The 25833-nt window shown below is 50.0% G+C and overlaps 1 protein-coding gene across 1 annotated transcript; it reads right to left on the bottom strand.

Annotated features, from left to right (window-relative positions):
• Positions 1-273: 273 nt before the first annotated feature.
• Positions 274-24731, bottom strand: B3GALNT2 (beta-1,3-N-acetylgalactosaminyltransferase 2; the record flags this gene model as incomplete). The annotated part of the gene is made up of 14 exons (XM_080717230.1): positions 274-292; positions 410-460; positions 1306-1442; positions 3923-3979; positions 4445-4604; positions 5556-5681; positions 6994-7177; positions 9348-9426; positions 10311-10421; positions 11262-11357; positions 12857-13050; positions 13978-14078; positions 16189-16336; positions 24626-24731. 14 exons carry the CDS (start codon positions 24729-24731, stop codon positions 274-276), a joined length of 1569 nt encoding a protein of 522 aa, XP_080573356.1.
• Positions 24732-25833: the final 1102 nt, after the last annotated feature.

Genomic DNA, 25833 nt, shown 5'->3' with positions numbered 1-25833 from the left:
CATGACACAGGATGTGTTTTCTGTTGGAAAGAAACCATTTCTAGGCTTGTATATAAAAGCGATAATAAAAGCTTTGACTAATAATAATTTTCTGATTTTTACTTATGTATTTTTGCAGTTCATCACTGTATTTCATTATGTGAAAATTTAAATATTGAATAGAAACTAGCTAGTCTAATAAAATCCGAATACAGTTCATATCTGTCCCAGACTAGTTTCAACGGAATTCTCTATTGGTGCTGCTACTTAAAGGTGCTGGGATGGTTTGGCTGGTCACTTGGGGACTCGTCCCCTATGTGTAGGAGACACAGCGTCCACCATATGTAACACAGGTGCTGTGTCCTCTCAGGTTCGCTGTTTTCAGAGTACGTAAAAACCATCCCATGCTGCTCCACACGGTGAGGCCTACCTGAGCACGCTCTTCACGGAGACTGCCAGCTCTGATTCCGACTGACTGGTGCTAGCAAACATTTGGCAATCAAAGGAGAAAAGCGAAATTCTTTCAGTGTCAGTGATTTAGAAATCTCCCCTGCGGCACCAGAACCCTGAGATGTATTTTCTTTTATTTATATTAACAAAAATTTAGTGTTTAATAGGAGTATGAAACTGTGATCTTCAGGACTTAACTGGATAGTATTAGCTCATTAAATAAATGAACATCTTCAGCCAAGGTCCACAACTGAGGGGTCTACTGGCGCCTTTCCAAGGCAGAGCTGCCCACTGCACTGAGAGCCGTCCATCTGACGTTTTCCTGAACTCCAAGCTTGGGGAAGTGACCACTGCTCACAGAAGTGACCACACGGCACTTTTCTGAGTCCATCTTGGCCTGCAGTTTCCTAATTAAGTTACACAGAGCTCTTCTGCAATCCAGGCTGAAATTCAAACTGAGTTATTACACGGAATTTCTGAAGTAGGCCAGGTTTTAACCAAAAGTAATATTGAATTACTAATTGGCAATAATGCATTAAGATTTAGAAATATTTCTCCTTTTATAAAACTGGCATTTTTCAAATTTTCCAATAGATAAATAAAAGCGTTCCTTATGCTACGGTATCCGTTGGTTTTTCAAAAAGGAAATTTCTGCAAACATTAGGAAATACCATACTGAGTGCCAGTGAAGGTGCCAGGCGGGCCGATCCTGGAAGGCCACATGCCTTACTGCCACCTCGGCCCTTCCTTAGACTCGCACAGGAAGTACCGTCCGCCTGCCCTGGTTACTATGGCCGCAGTTCACGCCGCACGCTTCCTGCTGCACCCACAGCTCCCGCGGAGAGCACTGGGGACACCGCTTGCTTGCTTGCTCACTGTGGCCGCGGTTCACACTGGCACGGATCGCCGCACTCTTCCTTCAGGGCCCACAGCTCCGACAGCTCCCGCGGAGAGTACTGGGGCGAAGACAGCATGCCCGCCTCGCAGGTCTTCTCACACAGCCACAGGCTGTCCTGGTGAGGGACAGAGCACGCTGAGGGGCCTGAAGCCCTTGGAGACAGCAGCACACCCGCACGCAGGACACTTTTTTTCATTTCTTTTTCTTTTTTTGGGGGGGTACTAGGGACAACCCAGGGGCATTCTACCTCTAAGCTACACCCTCAGCCTGATTTTTTATTCTCTGTTTTGAAACAGGGTCTAAGTTGCAGAGGGCCTCATTAAGCAGCCAAGCCTGGCTTTGAACCTGCGATCCTCCTATCCCAAGTACTGATATTACAAGCATGCGCCACCACACCTGGCTCCTGGGACCCTCTAACAAAGCCCACAGTATTTCAAACACAGCTTCACGTGGGAACCAACTCTGACATTTGGGACTGGTGCCTCCTGATTTATTTTATTTTTTACAGTACTAGGGATGGAACCCAGGGGCATTCTACCTCCGAGCTACACCCCAGTCCGATTTTTTAGTCTTGATTTGGAAACAGGGTCTCATTAAGTTGCAGAGGACCTCACTAAGTAGCTGAGGCTGTCTGCGAACTGTGACCCTCCTGTCTCAGCCTCCCAAGTACTGGGATTACAAGCGGGCGCCACCACGGCTGGCTGTGCCTCCTGATTTCTGAAGAGCATCAGGCCTGCAGGCCCTGTGGCTGCAGAATACAGAAACAATGCAGGGTGTGCACTAAGAGTGAGCGAACAGAGCCCAGTGCTGCGGTGCACATCTGAACACCAGTACTTAAGAGGCTGAGACAGGATTATCACAGGTTCAACGCCAGTCTCAAAACTTAGTGAGACCCTGTTAAACCTCTGGGTTAATCCTCATTACCAAGAAGAAAAAAAGATTAGCAAATGAAATTCTATGAAGAAGAAATCTGAAAGCCACAAAGGGCAAGTTTCCTATTTGCATTATGTAGCAGTCTTCGTCATTGTGACTGTTTTGAAGGAATGCTTGTAATATTCTGGGGACTGCACCAAGTTTTACAAACACCTCATCTAACTGTCACAAGAACCCTGCAACTTAGGAATTATTCCTTTCATAAATGGGAAACTAAACCAAAGAAAGCTATCTAAGTAATCTGCTCAAGGTCACAGTGCAGGTCAGACAAGCAGGAGGTTCCAATTCCTCAGTCCGTGTGCGTCACCACGGACTCCCTGCCCCAGTCACTGGCTTCTGTTCACAGCACAGGAGCAGGATGCCCGAGCAGAGAACTCGCTGAACTAGACAGCAGATGCTGGATGGAATTAAAGAGCTCTGAAAAGCATGGCCAACTCTCCTGGCGAGAAAGAAACAGGAAGAGAAAGCGCTGGACTCAGCAGGGGCCATCAGGGCGCCTGCAGATCCTCCAGCTTTACAAGGCACAGCTGCCCAGGACAGGACACCGATCAATGGCCAGACACCAGCCAGGCCCCTGAGGAGCCACAGCCTCCAGGAGTCTACAGAACAAAACTCTACAGCGAAGGCCTTGTCTGACTCAGCCTTGCCGAAGGGGTGCCTGGGGCTGGGCGTCTGTACAGCCCAGAACGTCCCAAGCCCGAAACCAGAAGCACTTGGAGCCAGCAGTGCCGCGTGGAGAGAGGGAAGGAGCAACCCCTTCTGCAGGACTGAGTTTTAAGACAGGCCCCAGTTTCCAAAGATGTGAGGTCACGAAGTCTCAACACAGCAGGAACAAGCCCCACAACCAACAGCCTGTAGAATCAGACCTACCAACAGCCTGTAGAATCAGACCTACCAACAGCCTGTAGAATCAGACCTACAACACTGAGCCTATCAGTGATTGCGACAGAAGATAGTCATCTTGTTGAAAACTGCGTAGCTAAAGAGGAACCGCGTGCGCAGAGGCAGGACTCGCAGCTGGCCCAGCAGACGCGGGCACTGGCTCCCGTCCACTCGAGCGGGGCGCGCTCCAGTGCGCGGGCACCGCGCCGTCCCTCCGTCTCCTGAGCCTGCGAGCTCAAGCTCATGGCACAAGAAGCCAGCGCACGGGAGAAGCTGAGGCACCCCCAGCCCTACTTCTTTAAATTTTATTTGGCAACAGGGACTCCTAGGTTGATGAGTCTATCACTACTTGCTGAGGCTGTCCTTGAACCTGTAATCCTACTATCTCAACCCAAGTGCTGGATTACCAGTGTGCACCACCGCACCTGGCTAGCTGTGTTTTAAGTGTTCTTTTACAAATAAAACCCTGGATGAAGCAAACGTCACTCAGGAGGCTGCAGGGCCGCAGACTGCCACCTGCCAGGACTACTCGGGCTGGCAGGCTCTAAGTGTCAAAGGATTCCTCAGCAGCCCTATGAAACATGCGCTCTGTAGGCTGGGCCGGTCACGGCATCTCCTTGAGGTTTCAACTCAGACAAACGTACGAGAAACAACTGAGGTAGGCTGCTGTGAACCCAATCGGGAGCACAGCTGTGTCTCTGCTGGGGCTCATGCACGCCTCGCGGACACCCCACGCCCACAGCTCCCGGGAACCCGGGCCGGCACCCTCAAGCTCCTCACCTGGTGTCTCCGAGGTCCTATGGCTGCCATCCAGATGCCCATGCTTACATCTTCACCCTACGCGTGCCAAACGTTCTGTTAACACAATGCCACACCCGCTCCCAGGTAAACCTCTCTCCACGTGTTCTGCTTCCTGTGTAGGAAGGCCAAACGTCACAGCTGTGATCACTGACCGCGCATCACAGGCGGCAGGGCGGCAGACGGCCCGCTCTCCCACACTGTCACCCGCGCTGATGTGAGGCACACAGGAACCAGCAGAACGCCAGCTCATGACACGTTTCCTTCTGATGAAGAGAAACCTTCAAATGCCTCCTCAGACTGTCCTCGTAAATTCCAGTCTTAGCACCAGAATCTACAGACAGGACTTGAGAGCTAAGAGAGGGTGTTCCTAACCCTGCAGGGGGATTACAGAAAGACAGCAAGCTCTTCCCCACGATAAGCAGGCTCTGCTTCAGGGACGGGAGGCTGGGCTCGGGGACACTGGGCCTGCCACGTCACCTTAGCTGAGAAGCCCTTAGTTACCTGGTAGGTCTTCAATCTTCCCGAGTTGCCTGCCAGCCACTCGACAATGTCCCTGGAGATCACATACCCCGACCCGCACGCGAAGGCAGGGTAGGCCGGGCTCGGGTACTCCAATTCCTGCCACTTGCCGGTTCGATCCACTGCCCAGTTCAACCTAAAACTGAGATTTTAGAAATATGGTTTATTTATGTTCTGACCCAGAGCCCACCAACAGATTGGACTCCTATTTATCACCATGAAGGAATGACCCTGAGTTAGAAAAAAAAATTTTAGGGGGGGATAGTACTCAGGATTGAACTCAGAGGCATTCTAACTCTGAGCTAAATCCCCAGCCCTATTTTATTATTTATTTATTTTGCAGGTCTGGGGATGGAACCCAGAGGCATTTGACCTCCAAGCCACACCCCCTGCCCAATTTTTTATTCTTTATTTTAAAACAGGGTCTCACTGAGTTGCAGAGGTCCTAAGTAGCTGAGGCTGTCCGCGAACCATGATCCTCCTGTCTCAGCCTCCTGAATGGTGGGATTACAAGCGTGCGCCACCACACCCAGCTCTATTTTATTTTTTATTTTGAAACAGGATCTCACTAAGATTAACAGAGGATCCTGCTAAGTTGCTGAGACTGGCCAGCGAAACTGTTACTCTTGTCTCAGCCTCCCAAGTACTGGGATTATAGGCAAGAGCCAACACACTTGGCCCAAGTTCTTAAGTTTCTTAATGGAAAGTAACAAAAGACTACCCTGTGTTCTACTGTACATAAAACAAACCCCACCAAATCACTAATCCTGTACAGTATTTCTGAAGCAAGACAGAAGGTGGCCCCAGAGGCCTGTGTCAAGTTCAACATAAAGCGTACAGCAGCTCCTGCACATTATTCTAGGACACTCGAGGACACAGCCACATCACCTCCTCCAGTGTGTTAGCCTAAGGTTTTGCATTAAAATGTTGTGCACTCTAACTGTAGAATAATAGTACAGCAACCCGTGAGTCTGATAGGAAATTTCATCTCTCAGCCATTTTTCTCGTAGAAAACTCACTTTCACCTTCCATTCTAAATGAGCCACATCCCATCAGGTACGTGGCCGCCAGCGGCCAGCCGGGTTTCACTTACTTTCCCCACCAAAAGTTGGGCCCATCCAGCTTCTTCTGGGCAATCCTTTTAAATACTGCTTCTAAGTCTATGTAACAGTCGTCATCGGTCTTGAGCAAAAGATTGAAGCTGGTTGCTTCCACGGTCCTGCGGGCAGGAAGGAACAGGTCAGTCGGTGTCACCACATGGAGGGAGGAGCGCCAGAGCGCCGCAGAGGCCGGCGGGACCGCACCGCACCACCACACCGCCTGCACGTCGTCAGTGAGGAGCCGCCAGCGACAACCTCCTTGTTACTCATGCAGAACAGGCAGAACATGGCCTGAGGAGGCGGAGGAGGCTGGGTGTGGTGGCACACGCTTGTGATCCTAGTATTTGGGAGGCTGGGACTGGAGGATGGAGGCTCGCTGTACCGAGGCCTCACACACACAACATGAGCGTAGAAGATGCAGCCCGGCTACTTCTCTGTGGTGCTGGGGACTGAACCCAGGGCGTTCTACCTCTAAGCCACACCCTCAGCCCTATTTTATTTTTGTTTTTGAAACAGGGCCTTGCTAGGTTGATGAGTGTCTCACTACTTGCTGAGCTTAGCTGGCCTTGAACCTGCGATCTTCCTATCTCAGCCTCCCACTACTGGGATTACTTGAATGCACCACCACACCCCAGCCGCTGTCTCAGCCTCCTAAGCACTGGGATCACAGGCATGCGCCACCATGCCTGGCATTAAGGTGGCCATTTAGTTTAACAGAATTTGGATTAATACCCTGGGTGGGAGTGACTACTGTTAGGGAATCTGGGTAGATGGGCATGGGTACAACTAAAAAGGACTATTTCTGAATTCACCAAGTTTTACCCAAGACTAACTGGCGACAGTCAAAGCAAGAACAGCCCCGAGTGAGCTCCGTTTTTGTTTTCTTTCTGACCAGTCAACATATTGGCTTATTAAATACATCTGCTCATCAAATGAAGCCAGTGCCTGCCTCTCAGAAGCCTCACGAGGAGCCGGACACGGGGGCTCACATCCCAGGTGCACAGTGGCCTTAGGTTTTTGCTTCTCGAGTACAAGTGGTTTGAGGTTGGTAAGCTTTTTCTGCATCTTCAGAACAGTGAGTCCTAGCTGCCCAGGTGAAACAGCTTGGATATAGGCTCTCCCCTGGAAAAGCTCACCTGGGGGCAAAAATGTTCCGAGGTGACGTGACGGAATCGTGAGAGCCCCTCTCAGTGGGTAGACCAATCAGTGGGTCTACGGGCTGCAAGGGCAGGCAGAGCACGGCCTCCAGGGCGGTGTAAGTCCTCGCCCGCCCGCCCTCTGCTCCGCTGCCATCCCTGAGCTCTGCAGCCATGACCCAGCCTAACATGGACTGAAGCCTCGGGAACTGACGGCAGTAACTCTTCCCTCCTCTAGGCTGCTGTGGGTCCCGGCAGTGAGCACGCAGGGGAAGCACACCGTGCGTATACCTACCACCTGTAGAAGTTCAGTAGCTTTGCAGGGACGTTTCGGTACGTGTCGACAACGTCCACAAAGACGATGTCCCCGTAGGTGCCGCTCTCCTCCTTCAGCAAGGCGTCTTCCTCACGGAGGCTCCTCATGTGCTCTGCCAGTCTCTGCGGCCGGGAAAGCAGGCTGCGCAAGAGCGCATCGCCCTCTGCGAAGGAAGAGCGGGGAGCTGGAGCCGAGCGCCGCCGCAGACCCAGCCCGCCCTCCTCGCGGACGGAGCCCGCCGTGACTGTTCTGGAGTTGGCAGTGCGGGCGCGACCGCTGAGCCCCGCCCAGCCACCTGAGTGTGGTCACTCACTTATATTTGTGGTATTAGGGACTGAACCCAGGCCGCGTTAGCACTGAGCGCCATACCCAGCCCTTTTCATTTACTGATTTTTACTTGGAGACAGGGCCTCACCAAGTTGCTCAGGCTGACTCTGAACTCACGGCCTGCCTGCCTCAGCCTCTGGGCTCGCTGGGCCACAGGCGGGGCCGCCGCCCAGCCGCTTCTATTTCTTATTTCTTCAGTCCTCACATGTGCTTTCCATCTCAGGCCACTCTTCTTAGCAACACACAAGTAGGCATTTCTTAAGTTTTATATTAGTTTTAAATAAAAACACTCGGTGATGTCTGGTGGCTTTTGGTACACAAATCTTGTGCTCTTGCTAAATTTACTCTTGACACTGTCCTGAGTGGAACGGGTGCTTAAGTTTCATTTCCAGATGGCCCACTGCTAGCACACAGACACAGAACTGACTCTTCAATATTGTCTGCAGCAGCCTTGCTGGGCCCCTCGCTGCTTACTGTCCTGTAAGGACCTTCGGGTTCAGTGCATTACTTTGTCTTTGTTTTGTATTTTTGTATACTAGGGAATGAACCCAAGGGGATTCTGAACTCCACCCCCAGCCCAATTTTTTCTTTATTTTGAAACAGGGCCTAAGTTACAGAGGGCCTCACAAATTGCTGAGGTTGGCCACGAACCTGCGATCCTCCTGCCTCAGCCTCCCCAAAACTGGTATTCCAAGCAGGTGCCATCACGCCCGCTGTACCTTACAGTTTTTAAATGCGATCACATAATTACTAATCAAGATAGTCTTGCTTCTCTCTTTTTAGTGGACACCTTTTCTTTTTCTTATCCAATCACATGGGCTAGACCATACAGCACAGTGTATGTACAGTACACAGACTCCTTCAGCCTCACATAACATCTCCCACAACACATGAAGCAGCCCAAGTGTCCATCAACTAGTAAATGGAAAACAAAACGTGGCAGTGTGTATTCAGTGGAAAATTATAGTCATAAGACAGAATGAAGTGCTGGTACATGTGCAGTCTGGTTGAGCCTTGAAAGTAAAAGACATGTTCAAAACAGGCAAATCCAAGAGAAGAGAAGTGGATTTGCAGTTCATAGCGAGTAGGGAAAGAATAACGGGGAATGACTGCTGAGGATATGGATGGGGCTTCTTTTTGGGGTGATGGAAATGTTCTTGAATGAGACACTTTAAAAGGGTGACCTGAGCTGGGCGTGTTGGCCCATGCCCAGAATCCCAGTACCTGGGAGGCTGAAATAGGAGGACTGCAGGTTCAAGGACAGCCTCAGCAATGTAGCAAGACTCTCAGAAACCTAGTGAGGCCATTTCAAAACACACAAATGATTAAAAAGGACTAGGAGTGTAGCTTGAAGACAGCATGTCCCTGACTGTAATTCCCAGTACCACAAAACAAAAAATAAATAAATAAAAAGGTAAATTGTATGGAATATTCATTTTATCTAATAAAGTTTTTTTGTCTTTTTTTTTTTTTTTTTTGGTACTGGGGACTGAACTCAGGGACATTCGACATTCTACCTCTGAGCTACACCCCAGGCCTATTTTTATTTTGAAACAGGGTCCATTAAGTTCCAGAGGGCCTTATCAGTTGCTGAGGCTGGGAGTGAATCTGCAATCCTCCTGTTTCAGCCTCCCAAGTACTGGGATTATAAGCATATGTCACCACACCTGGTTTTGTTTGTTTGTTTGTTTGTTTTTGGTGGTACTGAGGCTTGAACTCAGGCGCATTCTACCTTAGAACTACTTGCCCAGACCTATTTTTTCACGTTTTATTTTGCAACAGGGTCTCACTAACTTGTGGTCTCACTCATTGTGGACAAAGTTGCTGAGTCTGGCCACAAACCTGTGATCCTCCTGTCCTGGCCTCCCAAGTCCTGGGATCACAAGCATATCCATCCCTGGCTATTAAAGCTATTTTTAAATGACAAAAAAGATCAGCTTTTGTGTCAAAGTATAAAGAAACATTAGGTATATGAGGTTCGATATGCTTCCAACTGGCCAACTTACCTTGAATAGTGTAAATAAAGCCGCCCGCAACTCCCTCCACGCCTTCCGTGGATTCCTGAGGCAACGTGCCTTCACCTGTCTGAAAATAACAACAAGAGAGTACTGGGTGTTTCATTAGGAAAAGCACATTTATGATATACATATAAATAATACTTATATATAAAAGTAAACATAGAGTGTTATAGATGTAGATATATTTTAAAGTACTAGGAATTGAACCCAGGGGCATTCTACCTCCGAGCTACTTTGAAGCAAGGTAAACTTTGAAACAATGGCCTCAAACCACATCCGCATCTCAGCCTCCCAAGTACTAGGTTGCCACCAGGCCTGGCAATTTATTTTATTTTAAAAACTGATTTGACAAAAGTTATAACATGACCCCAGTGCAGAAATAAATTCATCTAAGATGCTGGGTGTGCTGGAGATTTACTGTGTTGCCTAGGCTGGTCTCAAACTCCTGAGCTCAAGTGACATTCCTGCCTCGTCTCCCAAGGCACGGGGGTACAGGCATGAGCCACTGTACCAGGTTCAAAACTATAATCTACAGATTTTTTTTTTTTTTTTGCGGGTCTGGGGATGGAACCCAGGGGCATTTGACCTCCGAGCTACATCCCCTGCCCTATTTTTTATTCTTTATTTTGAAACAGGGTCTCACTAAGTTGCAAAGGGCCTAAGTAGCTGAGGCTGTCTGTGAACAGCAATCCTCCGATCTCAGCCTCCCGAATGCTGGGATTGCAAGCATGAGCTATCATGCCCGGCAACACTTTCTAATAAATACACACGCGCATGCACACACATACACACACACACACACACACACACACACACACACACACACACACGTTCTAGAACACATAAGAATCATTGTCTGGTACTGCCTAGGATAATGTGAAATTTAAACCACTTTTAAATTTTCAAAAAGCTGAAGTATGTTCCTAAGGAGACAGACAGAGGATGGCTTACTGTAATGACTCTGAGAACTCCCCCTCCGTCATTGACCGTGACTTTGTGAAGATTTCTGGACACGAGGCCGTGCAGGTCTTGGCTCTCCCACACGATCGTACCTTCAAAGCTCTTTTGGGAAAAGATGAACAGTGAGTCATTTTTTTTCTTTTGGTGGTACTGGGGGTGGAACCCAGGGGCTTTCTACCTCCGGGCTATATTCCCAGACCTTTTTTATATTTTATTTGGAAACAGGGTCTCACTAAGTTGCTGAGAGCCTCACTAAGTAGCTGAGGCTGGCTCTGAACCTGTGCGATCCTCCTGTCTCAGCCTCCCAAGCGCGGGGATTACAAGCGTGCGCCACCACGCCCGGCGAGTCATTTTTTTTATTGTTGTCATTTTTTTTATTGTTGTCATTTGGCTCCCAAGAAAGTGTTTAGGGAAGATTTGAGAAGCTTTTCCTCCAAAACACGTCAGTTCAAACTCTGATGGCGCAGCGCCGACCGCACTCTGCTGACACTGGTGCCTCCGTGGCCATCTCTCCCACCCACAGCTAAGAAACGGCTGTACGGTGTGAGCCACTTCTGCGTCCGTCATTCCCACGTATCAAAGCTGTTCCTTGCAGGGCGCAGTGGCACACACCTTTAGTCCCAGTGCTTGGGAGGCTGCGTGAGGAGGCCCACAAGTTTAAAGCCAGCCTCAGCAACTTAGCAAAACCCTCAGCAACCTAGCGAGACTACAGTACAGATAAAAGGGCCAGAGTACTGCTCAGAGGTAGAATGGCCCCGGGTTCAGTCCCAAGTCAACTCCTCCCCACAAAAACACAGTCTAAACCTGCAGCACCATGAAGCTCTCTAGATGCACACATTCAGAGTGCTGCACTGTAGTACATGCATAGTACCAAGTGCCCGCCCCAACAGCACCCGACCCGAGGAAGCACTGGCTGGGACTAGTCTTTGCCTGATGCGGTACCTCTGGTAAGATGAACTGCTCCACCGGCTTATACCACAGCTCGTTCACCTGCACACCACAGCTCGGAGGGCTAAAGCGAGCGATGAAGAGGGCCTCCTGACGGCGGGGGAGAGAACAGCAAGCATAAAAACAGACGAGGAGCCAGGTGCTGCTGACACCGCGCGTGCAGCACACGTCTCCCAACACGGTACGCCAGTTAGCAAGACCACACAGCTCCAGCCACAGCTGCTCACGCTGCTCCACCCGAGGGCAGGGCAAGGCCACCCTCAGCAACTCGTGACGCCCTGTTTCTAAATAAAAACTAAAACAGAGCCCGGGTGTAGCTCAGAGGTAGAATGGCTCTGGATTCAACTCCCAAGTTTACATACACACACACACACCAAAAAAAAAAAAAAAAAAACACAAGACAAAACAAAGCTATATGAAGACAATTAAACCATTTAAAACAATTAAATGCATCAAAAATTTAGCCGGGCATGGTGGTGCACGCTTGTAATCCTAGCATTTGGTAGGCCGAGACCCGAGGATCGCAGTTCGTGGACAGCCTCAGCTACTTAGTGAGGCCCTCTGTAACTCAGTGAGACCCTGTTTCAAAATAAAGAATAAAAAATTGGGCAGAAGGCAGTAGCTTGGAGGTCAAATGCCCCTGGGTTCCATCCTCAGACCCGAAAAAAAAAAAAAAAAAGCACCAAAAATTCAAGATCAGCCGGGCGTGGTGGTGCACACCTGTAATCCCAGCATTCGGGAGGTTGAGAGTGGAGAATGGCAGGGGAAAAAAAAATTCAAGATCAATCCTACTTTCTAGATCAGAGTACTGCTATTTCAGTTACCTATCTGACCTATAGTATCAATATATTTTGGTGGTGGTGGTACTAGGCACTGAAGTCAGGGGCATTCTACCTCTGAGCAATATCCCCAGTCCTTTATATTTTTTATTCTGAAACCTGGTCTTGCTATGTCACCATACTCGGGCCTAGAACCTGCAATTCTTCTGTCTTAACCTCCCACATATTGGGATTACAGGTGTGTGCCACCATATCCAGGTAAAATCTCAATCTCCCCCTCCCTCTCCCCTTTCTCTCTCTCCCTCCCTCCCTCCCTCTCTCCTCTCCCTCCCTCTCTCCTCTCCCTCCCTCTCTCCTCTCCCTCCCTTTCTCCCTCTCCCTCCCTCCCTCTCTCCCTCTCCCTCTCTTCTCTCTCTCTCGGCAGTACTGAAGATCGAGCGCAGGGCATCATGCACGCTGGGCAAGGCCTCTACCACTGACCTATACTCCCAGACCTTCCAGAGGATCCTTAGCTACAATGCGCAGACTACTTAGAGTTGAGTCACCTGGTAAAGCACTTCTCATCACCACCATCACAGCTGGAATCTTATTAGTGCATTCACAGACTGTTTCTTTTCTAGATACAACACAATTCACTCCAGGCACTCTCCCCGCAGCCAGCACCGTAATATACTGTACTACGATGCATTCGACCAGTGAGGCAAGAAGGGTGAAGCCCCGACCAGAGAGGATGATAATCTTCCCATCCACCACATGCCACAAAAAAGCTGTGTTTCTGGAGAAGAGAAATACGTACAAAGCAGCTCGTACCTCCTGTTCTGCCTGATAAAGCTTGACCGTGATGTTCCTCTGGAATCCCACATCGCTGGCATCAGAGAACACTCCCAGGCTGGTAATGACAATGGGGTAGAGGACTCGGAAGCTCACACTGACCACTCGGTCCTCAGAGAGTTCAGACGAAGCGGCGTCAGCAAGACCGAACGCCTCGATTTCCTGATTCAAAACTAAAGAAGGAACGGGAACAGGGGTTTATAGATCTGAAAAAAATTCTTTATTTTACTAATAAGAAGTGAAATGAGCTTAGCAGCAAAGTTACTGGTTACATGATTCTTCCACAAATGACAGAAATTTTAAAAAGTTTGAGAATCATGGCTGCTGTGAGAAAAACAAGCCTATTTAGACATTTGAGAATGACGTTTTTAGCTCAATTTAACTTACTCGCTAACCATTCTAAACACTTCACCAATGTACTCCACACCGTGTCAGCCCCACGAGGTAGCTGCTCTTATCCCAGTTACAGATGGCAAACCGTGGCCACAGAGCTCAGGCTCCACAAGCTGGAACATGGCAGCCCTCGTCTCCGGAGCCCTGAGACTTGGATTTCACAGCCCATGTTATTTCCTTCTGATGCTGGGGATTTAACCCAGGGCATTCTACCTCCAAGCTACAACCTCAGCCCTTTTTTATTTTAGAATGGGGTCTAGGCCGGGCGCGGTGGCACACGCTTGTAATCCCCGCGCTTGGGAGGCTGAGACAGGAGGATCGTGCAGGTTCGAAGCCAGTCTCAGCTGGTTTAAGAGACCCTGTCTCCAAATAAAATATAAAATAGGTCTGGAATTATGGCCCAGAGGGAGAAAGCCCCTGGCTCCGTTCCCAGTACCACACACACAAGTTCAATTTCAGTAATTCATGATCCAGGCATGCGGACTTTCCAGACGCATCTGAATTGTAATAACAAATCTCTCCTGGACCCTAAGATTCTGAATCTGCCAGAAATCCTACAGATGACCTCCTGTGTCCAGTCAATCTGTTGGCAAGGGTGAAACACAAATTTTGATGACAATTAAGTGTATTAAAGGCTCCATACTAGTAAACTTAGCACTCTTACTCAACACCCACTTGTAGGTCGTGGGTCGGCACGGAAGGCCCACCTGGGTCGGTGATGTTGAGCAGCCTGCAGGAGTACGGGTCCTCCCTGTCCTCCACCGGCACTTCGCAGCCGCGGGCCCCGATGATGAACTTCACGAGCACCCTGAGAGACACGTGCAGTCAGCTGCGCCCCAGACCTTTGACTTACAGACTCGGTATCGTGGGGCCCCAGCTCACCCTTAGTCTTCTAGTCCAGCAAAAGGGGGACACACACACTCGAAGCTGCTGACCAAGTGAGTTTTGTGCGAGCACACCTTTATTTTGAAACAGGCCTTACCAAGTTGCTGAGGGTGGCCTCCAGCTTGCAGTCCTCCTCACTCACAGCCTCCAAGTACCGAGGCCAGAGGTGCACCACCATGCCCGCCACCTTAAATACTTGTACTAAATCCACTTAATTATTCCGCCCCGGGAAGTTCTTTTTGGCTAATACCTATTTTATATAGATGGTCTTCATTTTCATAAAACAAACCTCGAAGCTTACTAAATTTAAAGCAAGAGCAGCTACGAAGGCAAATGAACTCCTGACGTCTCAAATTTTAGCAGCTGCATTTAGTTCAGAGCCGTTCATTCCCAGCCGTTGAGTGCCTTACTCTGGCCATGCTAGGCTCTGGGTCCTGGGAATGCACCAGTCAAAAAGCGGAAGCTCCTACACTCCTGAAACGTTCCTTCTAGTTTACAACTTACAAATATACAGGTAAATAGGATAAATTCACCAGCCAGCTGGTGATAAGTGTAACAATAAAGCCAAGTAGGGAAGACAGAGGACAGGCAAGGGGCACCATGTAACACCCGGCTGTGTGCTGGTAGCACCCATGGGAGGCTGGGGAAGGGAGCAGCGCAGCCGTCCCGTGGCAAGGGTCCAGCGAGCGTACAGGCAGGGCAGAGCCCCTAAGGCGACAGTGCACGGAAGGCGGCCAGAAGCCGAAGAACAGACAAGGTCGAAGGCCACAGATGACGTGGGGTTTCCCTTTAAGCAAGCAGGAAGTCAGTGGAGAGGTGAAGAGAGGACCGACATCTCTGGCTTCTTTTGGTACTGGGGGTTGAACCCAGGGCCATTCAGCCTCTGAGGTGCACCGCCAGCCCATTTCATTTTTCATTTTGAAACAGGGTCTCGGTGGCTGAGACTGGCCTTGACCCTGTGATCCTCCTGTCTCAGACTCCCCAGTACTGGGATGCCAGCCATGAGCCACCAGGCCCAGCTTTATCTGACTACCTTTCAAAGGACCACTCTGGCTGCTGTATGGGAAATACCAGGTGGGGGTCAAAGGCAGAAGCTATTCACTTGGGGGGGTCCTGCAACAGTCCAGGCGGGGGAGATCCTGGCTGAGGTCAAGTGGTAAAGGGGTTCACAGGAGTCTGATCCCAGGACTGATCTGAAGGGAGCACCTGCATGGCTGATGAACTGGACGCAGCAGGCAGAACAAGAAAGGCCAGACCGCACCAAAGGCTTTGGACTGAGCAGCCGGTGGGGAGCGCCTTATTTTCCAGCAAGGAAAGATCTGGGAAGTGCAGGTTCTGAAGTGGTTCTGCCAGCAGCGGGCGATAACCTGAGGCCTTGCATATGCCAGGTGGCAGGTTCTGTCGTCACTGGGATCAGGCACTGAAGAAGCCTGTCTTGAAAGGGCTGAAAGCTGCTACGGTAGGAGAGGGAAGCAAGGCTTATGCCAGCCGAGCGGGGCTCTGTGCCCTACCGCCCAGCGCCGCATGTCCCTGCGAGTGCGGCCTCCGTGCTTCTCCTCCCCAGCCCTCGAGCCACCTCTCCTGTCTCACTGAGAATGGAAAAGAGGCTGGGCTCCTGTCAGGCTGGGAGGGCGGTCAGGAAAGAGCACGGCACATGGTACGCACGACAGACCGCACGGCTAAGGCACCCAACTGAAAACGGCTACGTTTATCCCCGTGACGACGGTGAGTGTTCCAGAACAAAACGTTTAAGAACTACCACATTAAATCAAAGCAAAAAACAAACCACATGCCGTGTCTATAGGTAGAGGTATGTTAACCGATGAATATACTCGCTTTCAAATATGTTTTGACTTAAATTTTGGTAAATTTTGCATTGGGGGCCCAGCAATATGACAGAAAGCCAAAATAAGACAGCCACCACTTCTTCCGGGAAAAGAGGCCAAGACTTGAATTAACATTGCTGGCTTTCCGAATGGAGGTTTTTCGGAACTCTCAAAGCCGAAAGGCAAGGAAGCACCTGGAAAGCCTACCGTTGACTTAACGCCGGATGTTGCAGCAGGTGCTTCAGCCAGGTGTTTCGTATTACATGCCGAAGTTCATGGTTATTTCGAGCTGACAACACACCAACTACCACGTCATAGTGCCCAAACTGCCACTGAGGAGATAAGGCTGATCGATCTGGAAGTGAACAAGAAATTAAAATAAGTCACGTCTCAGTATCTGTAAGTTCAATATGTAGCATACGTTTATTACAAGCAGGTGCAGTGGCGTAACCCTGTAATTCTAGTACTTGGGAGCCTGAGATGGGAGGATCACAGTTTTGAGGCCAATTTCGAGTAACTTAGTGAGACTCTGTTTTAAAATAAAAATGTAAGAAAGGAACTAGGGGTGTAGTTTGGAGGTAGAATGCCCCTGGTTTTATCCCCAGTACCAGGAAAAAGCTGCAGCAGCAGCAGCAGCCATGGGGCACAGTTGAAAGCTGAGACAGGAGGATCACAGGTTTGTAACTTAGCAAAACTCTGTTTCAAAATAGAGGCGTGATGTAGAATGCCCCTGGACTCAATCCCTAGTATCGCTACTACCAAAAAAACAAAACAAAACAAAAAACCAGGTTTATTACAAATAAAACATAATGCTTGTAAAAAGTACAAAGAAAATTTAAGTTACCCATAAACGCACCATCTAGAGATAAACAGTATTTACATTCTAGTATAATCTTTTTGTCTTTTATGTGTGTGTGTGTGTGTGTGTGTGTGTGTGTGTGTGTGGTACCCATGCTCACATACATATGTAAAACTTTCAAACAAACAAGATGTTTGTGCTAAGAATTGATTTAAAGCCGGGTGTGGTGGCACACGCTTGTAATCCCAGCATTCAGGAGACTGAGACAGGAGGGTCTCCGGTGGCAGACAGCCTCAGCTACTTAGTGAGGCCATTTGCAACTCAGTGAGACCCTGTTTCAAAATAAAGAATAAAAAAAATAGGGCCAGGGTGCGGCTCAGAGGTAGAATGGCCCTGGGCTCCACCCCCAGTACTGCATTAAAAAAAAAATGGTTTTGAAAGGCCGTGTGGCACTGCTAAGAGTGGGCAGGACAGTGAGTTGGGCCAGTCGAGCCTGGCGCGGCCACATGTGAAGTGTAGATCACTTAACTTCGTGAACCTCAGTTCCTAAACTACAACGCACGCATTCCACTCCTCCTCACATAGCTGCTGTAAGAAATGTTAACGCATTCAAAAGTTCTTGTTTGGTACAGAGCATAGTAAACCCTCGATAGTAACTAAACTATCAGCGTCACCAAAGTGGAAAGGTGAAGTTTGACACTAATGTTAGCTGTTGAATATGAGGACGAAGACAAAGGACTTCCTTACAGAAAAGTATCTAAACCCTTATTCATGTCAGCAAAGCCCACAGCCAGAAAAAATGACATACTAAATATCCGAAAGTAGTCGGGTGTGACTGCGCACTTGGGAGGCTGAGACAGGAGGAGCGCGCAGGTTCGAAGCCAGCCTCAGCTACTTAGCGAGGCTCTCAGCAACCTAGTGAGACCCTGTTTCCAAATAAAGTATAAAATAGGTCTGGGAGTGTAGCCCGGAGATAGAAAGTCCCTGAGCTCCACCCTCAGTACCACACACACACACAAAAAAAAATCCTAAAGTAGTTAAATCATGTAAAAGTCACAGGAATGGTTTGTGTTTTCCTGTCAAGGATCTAGTGGGCAGGGCCACACCTCAATTTCTTAAAACGTCCTTAGAAGACAGAAGACATAAGACATAGATACTCTGCCCTTGTTTTTCACCTCTAGCCTCAAAGCTTGAGAGCTACAAGCTTATCCACAGCTCTGACGAGGGATCCATTTCATCCTTCTCCAGTGGTGGGCACTGATCCAGAGCACTTTCAAAAATAAATCACTGAAGGCTAGGGATTTCAACCACATTAAGTTTTTTTAAATGCCATAGGATCTAGGCTTGCAGTCTAAAATACAACAAAAACATGCCTTTTCAAAGGACAATTAAAATAATAACAAGAAAATCAGGGGACAAATTCTTTACTAGAATAATTTTAAAGGTATTACTTTTTTTATGGCACTGGGGATGGAACCTAGGGGCATTCTATCTCCAAGCTACACCTCCAGCCCTATTTTTTTTTTTTTTTTTGGTGGGTCTGGGGATGGAACCCAGGGGCATTTGACCTCCAAGCTTCACCCCCTGCCCTGTTTTTTATTCTTTATTTTGAAACCAGGTCTCACTGAGTTGCAGAGGGCTTAAGTAGCTGAGGCTGTCCTAACCATGATCCTCCAGTCTTAGCCTCCCGCCCAGGGGGTGTCTCTCAGAGGTAGAATGCCCCTGGGTTCCATCCCCAGTACTGGGGGAAAAAAAATTCATTTAGGTGACCTCACGGGAGAACAAGCAAGGTTCCTGTATGAAAGCAAATGCTCAAATAAATGAAATCTCTCTGAATGCCAAGCAGTTACTACCTTGTTTTGACGGCTAAGCCACGTAAATCTTTTAGAAAGAGAGAACACACTTTAACCTGCTCTTGGTGACTCAAGATCCTAGGAACAGTTCTGCAGGCCTATCACTTTCCCGGCACCCGTCTGGCTGCTGCCTCAGTTAAGACTGTTGTCTTTTTCTCCTAGACCCAGATACGGGTTTCTGAACTAGTTTCTCCCCGGCTTCTCCCCGGCTACTGCCAAACAAGATTTTTCTAAAAATAAGTAAAGACATACATGCAAAGATAGCCGTGTGGCCTGTGACAACCCCAGGGGTTACGGATGTACACTGCTCTTTGGTCTCACCCCACCTTTGCACCGTCAATCCCCGCTTCTAATCCCTGTCTAAGCCGCTCTGTTCAACTGCGTTGCTTTACACACACTCCTCTTTCTTGCAGAGGAGTACAGAGCAAAGAACATCTACTTCCAGACATATATATATTTTTAATACTTTTTCTGTGGTACTGGGGGTGGAACCCAGGGGCTTTTCTACCTCCAGGCTACACTCCCAGGCCTATTTTATACTTTTTTGGAAACAGGGTCTCACTAATTGCTGAGAGCCTCACTAAGTAGCCGAGGCTGGCTTCGAAGCTGCATGATCTTCCTGTCTCCACCTCCCCAGCGCGGGGATGACAAGCGTGGCCACCATGCCCGGCTGTTTTTTTATATACTTTTATTGGTGCATTAGTCATAATGCAGTTCAGTAATGGTCGGCAGGCACACAGCACTTGGCGGGCTACCCCCGCTCCCTCCCCATACAGGCTATTGAGACTGACACCAGCAGGTATTCTCACTTGTGGACAGATGTCAATGGAAGCCCTTCCTTCATTGATCCTCGCCTCCCCCGACCCCTACACGACCTCGCTGGCTCCACTGAATTTCTCGTTAGTCAAGGCCCTCTGGTATCCGGATTACTCCCCAGCTTCCGCATATGAGAGAAAACCTGATCCTTCGGTTTCTGTGCCTGGCTAACCTCGCTTAACAATGTTCTCCAGGTCCATCCATTTTCCTGCAAATGACAAAATTTTGTTCCTTCTTTATTGCTGCGTAGAATTCTACTGGGTGTATATCCCATAATTTTGTAATCCACTCATCTGTTGGAAGAAACCTAGGTGGGCACCACAGTTTGGCTACTGTGACCTGTCCTGCTACAGACATGGATACTTCCAGATTCACTGAAGTCAGACTTTAGAAAGACAGGCTTCCGCTACCAAGTACCCTCCGCATAAACCAGGACAGCAGACACCCGGCTGCATGTTAAAGTACTCGGCCCCAACTGGAAGCTCAACGAAGGCCGAGCCCCAGTGAGACTCAAGGACTGTTCTCATTGCCCTCCCCATCTGGCCCTGCACGCTCATCGCCCTCGGGGACAGGCTGCAGGTGTGGAGGGGCCTAGTTTGATTCTGGGGTCCAGATATAGGGGGGTGGGCAAGGAAAGTTAGGAAGTAGACACAAGACAAAGGACACAAAGATAACTCACGAAAGGCAATAGTCAGCGAACCATAAAAAAAGATTTTCAACATCACCAGGAATCAAGTCTGAACTAGAGCAAAAAGACACTGGTCTCCTGCTACATTCAAACGGACAAATGTCTTCTTAAATAATAAGAACCATGCCGGGCGTGGTGGGCACGCTTGTAATCCCCGCGCTTGGGAGGCGGAGAAAGGAGGATAGCGCAGGTTCGAAGCCAGCCGCACACTCTGGCTTAGGAGACCCTGTTTCCAAATAAAAATGTAAAAAAATAGGTCTGGGAGTGTAGCCTGGAGGTAGAAGGGCTTCCAGGAACCCCAGTACCACCAAAATAATAATAATAATAATAATAATAATAATAATAATAATAATGTGGAGGAGGAGGAGAAGAGCAACCAAACGATGGTGGGTACTTCAAGGAAATGCTACACTCCTTCATGGCTGGGAGGAGAGTGCTTTGGTACATCCTTGTCCAGTGCACACTGGCTACACAAACAGGGAGTTATCACGTTTGGCCAGCAGCTCCATGTCTAAGAACTCTGGGGGTCATGGTGCTGGAGAGCGGACCTCGGGGCATTCTACCTCTCAGCTCCACCCCCAGCCCCACTTTGTTTTTTAACATTCTTCTTCAGTTACAGTGTGCTGGCCTTGAACCTGCGATTCTCCAGTCTCAGCCTTTAGGATTACAGGTACCTACTGCCCTTGTCCCAGTCGTATAAGAAAAGGAAATGACAAGGTCCTCGTGGCACAGAGGCAGACGATCTAGAGGTGAAAAACGCATTCGCGCTTTCCCGTTCTTATTCTCTAGATTCAGCCAAGTGACCGAGCAGCCCATGTGTTCGCTGGGCTGAATGGCGTAGAGCAGCAGCCGGATCTTCCCGGTGTCGGGAATAACACGGTCCCCAGCGCGTCCTCCAAGGGGAGCAGCCCTTCTTTTGATTCCTAATCTACCCCGAAGGTCCCACAAAGTGCTACTCTACACCGAGAGCGGATATCCACGAGGACATCAGAGTCTAACACAAGGTGACCTCAGAACGGACTGTTCCAAAGAAGCCCAAGGAGCCTTCAAAGTCAAAACAAAGTCCACTCTCATTCGCTCTTGAATGACGTCAATCACAAAACAGAGCTGGAAAGCAAGGCAAACATGCGAGTCCCTCCCAGCTCTACCAATACGCTGCTGCGGGCTCTCGCCAGGTTCGGAGAGGCCACCGAAACGGCACCCTGGTTGCACCCTCGGCCACCACGCCCTCTCTAAAGTTCTCGCAGTATTTACTATGAATTCAGTGAACCTTCACAATCCCATTATGAGATCATGTGCTAAACAAGGAAACTGAAGCACAGACACGACTGGCATTTAGCAGACACGGGTAATTGTAGAGGAACCAAACTGCAAAGCGAGCTCCATTTGTCTTCGACCTCCTCGCCCTGTCTGCCTCCACTGAAGGCCAACACCAGGCACCCAGCTCAACACCCCGCACTCCAAGCCGTCCTTGAGTGGGTGCGCTCCGGTCCTTTCCCCTGGTTTCCTTCTCCCCAAATATCCCACAAAAAAGCCTCTTTCTGGTCACATCATTTTTCTTGACCTTTATTTAATTTTTTGTGGTACTGGGGATGGAACCCAGGGGCATTCTACCTCTGAGCTACACCCCCAGCCCTATTTTTTATTCTTTATTTGAAACAGAATCTCACTGAGTTGCAAAGGGCCTAAGTAGCTGAGGCTGTCCGGGAACTGCAATCCTCCTGTCTCAGCCTCCCAAATGCTGGGATGTCAAGCGTGCGCCACCACGCCTGGTTTCTTGAGCTTTAAATAACACCCAAGGCATTACCCCAAACTAGTATGCTGTGATCAAGATACCCTCAGCGGCTTGCCCTAGTACAAGGCCCACCTCCATGGGAGAAAGGTCCCGGATTCTAGTACTAACACAACTCCAAGCCAGTCAACTGTCATCCCTTCAAAGGGTCTTCCCTGACCTCTGTCTAAAACAGCGGCCAGGCGTGGCGGCTCACGCCTGTACTCCAAATACACAGGAGGCTGACACAGGAGGATTGCAGGTTCAAGGACAACCTAAGCAAGTAGCGAAAAGACTCTTATCAACCTATTGAAACCCTGTTTCAAACTAAAAGTAAAAAATAGGGCTGGGGATATAGCTCAGAGGTAGAACGCCCCTGGATTCCATCCCCAGTACCAAACACACACACCACAAAAAAGCAAAAACAAAAAACAGTGGCCCATCGTTATCTTATTACACTGCTTTCTTTTCATTCTCCATACTTATCACTAGCAGTGACACCTGTTTTCTTATGCCCTACCTTCCCTTCTACCTAGTAAACTGCACAAAAGCAGGCCCTTTATCTTTTTTTTTTTTTTTTTTTTTTTGCAGGTCTGGGAATAGAACCCAAGGGCCTTTGACCACTGAGCTACACCCCCTGCCCTATTCTTTATTCTTCTCAAGATGGCTGCTAAATCAATTTCAGCCATAGTGCCTTTTTTTTTTTTAATATCAGGGAAGGAGCCGGGCGTGGTGGTACACACTTGTAACCCCAGCATTCGGGAGGCTGAGACCAGAGGATCACAGTTGGCAGACAGCCTCAGCGACTTAGTGAGGCCCTCTACAATTTAATAAGACCCTGTTTCAAAATAAAGAATAAAAAATAGGGTAGGGGTGCAGCTCGGAGGTCAAATGCCTCTGGGTTCCATCCCCAGACCCACCAAAAAAAAAAAAAAAAAAGAAAGAAAGAAAAAAGAAATACATATATATCAGGGAAGGAAAATCTCCCTTTCAAAAAATACTGCCTTGACTTACTGGGAACCAAGATGAACAAAGAGACTAAAGAAAGATAAAAGTGAAGTCTTAATATGTTAATTCAAGGAAAGAATACTCAGCAGAATCGGGGCTCTTTCTAAGTCAGGTGCAGTGCCTGTAATCCCAGTACTTGGGGGCACTGAGACAGGAGCACAGCAATTCAGGGAGACGGTTTCAAAATAAAAATAAAGCCGGGCGTGGCGGCGCATTTTTGTAATCCCCGTGCTTGGGAGGCTGAGACAGGAGGATGATGCAGGTTCGAAGCCAGCCTCAGCAACTTAGTGAGGCTCTCAGCAACTCAGTGAGACCCTGTTTCCAAATAAAAATATAAAACAGGTCTAGGAGTGTAGCCTGGAGGTAGAAAACCCCTGGGTTCCATCCTCAGAGCTGCTAAATAAATTAAACATAAAAAAATTTAAAAATAAAAAGGCCTGGGAATGTAGCTCAGAAGTAGAATGTCCCTGGGTTCAATCCCCAGGATCACAGGAAGAAGAGAAAAAAAAAAAAAAAAAAGAAAGAAATGGAAAAAAGGAAGTGACGAATCTGTCAGGACTTGGTTTAGATTAATAAGATCCTACCTCACCGGTCGCCCAGTAACACTGTAAGTCAATTTCTATACCTAGTAATAACCTAGGCCCTTTCTAAGAGTTCCCTTAATCTGGTCTGATCTCACCAGATGATAGATAAAGACACCAACCAAACACTTAATGGAATAGGAAGAACCTGTTTCAAACTAAGAACCTGCCTGCCAGGCTAAGATTTATGCTTGAAGGGCACGAGTTCTGTTTCATTGATCCCTAAAAGACTGTTCAAGTCACAAATATTCTAAGAATGCTCTGCAAGGAGATTCCAGGAGGAATCACTCATACAATAAAAGAAACCTGTAAAACACAAACCCAACAGACAATTACCAAGCATTTTAGATACAGGGCACTCTTTCCTCTGGTCAGTTTATAAAAATTAAAAAAAAAAAAACAAGCCACAACCTCGTAACAGGTTAAAGTCACTTTAATACTGTACTTTACATCATTTAATCAGTACTTAATTCTACTGAGGTCACACCAGTCGCCTTTTCAAGGAGCTGGTAGTTGGGGTAACAGGAAAAGAAACCATTGCTATAATTTAAATCTCAAGTACCAGTGAGTTAGTTTCGAGGACTGCAATACTTTAGAAGCTAAGGCTCCGAACCATCTGCCAAACTGCAAACACTCTAGTTTTTTAAACTTTCGGGCAAGAAAACAGCTGTTTTGAGAGGTGGTAAAAAGGAAGAAAAAAAAAAAAAACCTCAATGTAGTTAAAATAACAAAACGAGTATTACCTCATCTTTAAAAATAGCTTTCTAGGACTCCTTCCCTGTCCTCGGGCAAGCCCTTAAAAAGACAAGAAAAGCAGGGTACCCGAAGGAGTTTGGGGGGCTGGCACCGTGCCCCGGGGACCCGCGGTGGGCAGAGCGTCCGACCAGGCGGTGCAGGCACCGGACAGACCGCACCCCCACGCGGGACGAGCACCTCCACGCGCCCTCCCCGGGCCAGCTGGCGACCCCCGCTCCCGGAGCGCCCGGTCCCCGTCCGGACGGCCACCGGCCTGGACCCGGGGCCGCCAGGTGTCCGGAGCGGGGTCGACGGGGCGGGCGCCGCGGGAGGAACCGGCCCGGCCCCCGGCCCGCGGCCCCGGCCCCCGCCCGCGCGCGGCCGCGTCCTCACCTGCCGCCCCGGGGGCGCGCGCGGGCGGCGGGGAGCGCAGCCGCAGCCAGAGGTGCAGCGCGGCCCCGAGCACGCACGGGCACAGCAGCACCAGCCAGTTTCGCATTGGCCGCCCCCGCCGGCCCCGCCGCGCCCCGGCCCGGCCCGCAGCGAGCGCCCGCGACGCCCAAGCGACCGCCCCGGCTCCCGGCCCGCGGCCCAGGCCCGGCGACCGCGGGCGGCGGCTCCACGGCCCGGCCCCGCCCCCCGCTGGCCACGCCCTCCCGCTGGCCCCGCCCCCGGCGTGAGGCCCCGCCCCTGCGCGCGGGCCGGCGGGGAGCTGCAGTCCCGCGTCCGGCCCTGGCTGGGGGCGCGCCCCGGCTCAGGCGGCCCGGAAACCACCGCTCCCAAGATCCCGCGCGCGCCGTCACGTGGGGGCCGCCGGGAGCGCACGGAGCATGCGCAGTCTCCCCGCGCCGCTGCCGCCCCGCACCTGCGGAGGGCTGCGCTGCGGAGCGCGGGCGGCGGGCGGCGGGCGGCGGAGGGGCCGTGGGTCCTGTGAGCTCACTCTGGCGCGCGATCGCAGGGCTCTCCACCGGGTTCTGTCCTCCAAAACGGCGGGGCTCGGCCCCGGCCGTCTGCCTGCTGCGGGGAGGGAGCGGGAGCCGGACCACCAATGGACCCCTGCGCCCCAGCGGGGGCCCGGCCGAGAAGAGGGCGGGCAGGACGGTGCCCGGCTGGAGGCCCGCAGGTCCAGGCGTGTGCACACCGAAGACGGAGGCGTGCAGGTCCAGGCGTGTGCACACCGAAGACGGAGGCGTGCAGGTCCAGGCGTGTGCACACCGAAGACGGAGGCCTGCAGGTCCAGGCGTGTGCACACCGAAGACGGAGGCCTGCAGGTCCAGGCGTGTGCACACCGAAGACGGAGGCCTGCAGGTCCAGGCGTGTGCACACCGAAGACGGAGGCCTGCAGGTCCAGGCGTGTGCACACCGAAGACGGAGGCGTGCAGGTCCAGGCGTGTGCACACCGAAGACGGAGGCCTGCAGGTCCCAGGACGTCCACCAGCAGGCTTCCGTGGGCTCCCGGGCACCGTGGAGACCCGAGTCCTGCCGCGTGGCCCTCGAGTTTCACAAAGCAATCCTCGGTTGCAGTTCCCTTTGATTTGATTTTTTTTTTATATAATATTGTGAGCTGCACTATTTTTTAGTTTTAAAATCTATTTGGTCAT

This window comes from Muscardinus avellanarius, assembly GCF_963383645.1.
Source record: "Muscardinus avellanarius genome assembly, chromosome: 20".
In the NCBI taxonomy this organism is placed as follows: domain Eukaryota; kingdom Metazoa; phylum Chordata; class Mammalia; order Rodentia; family Gliridae; genus Muscardinus; species Muscardinus avellanarius.
The sequence above is the reverse complement of the archived record's forward strand: the minus strand, read 5'-3'. Positions and strand labels throughout refer to the sequence as shown.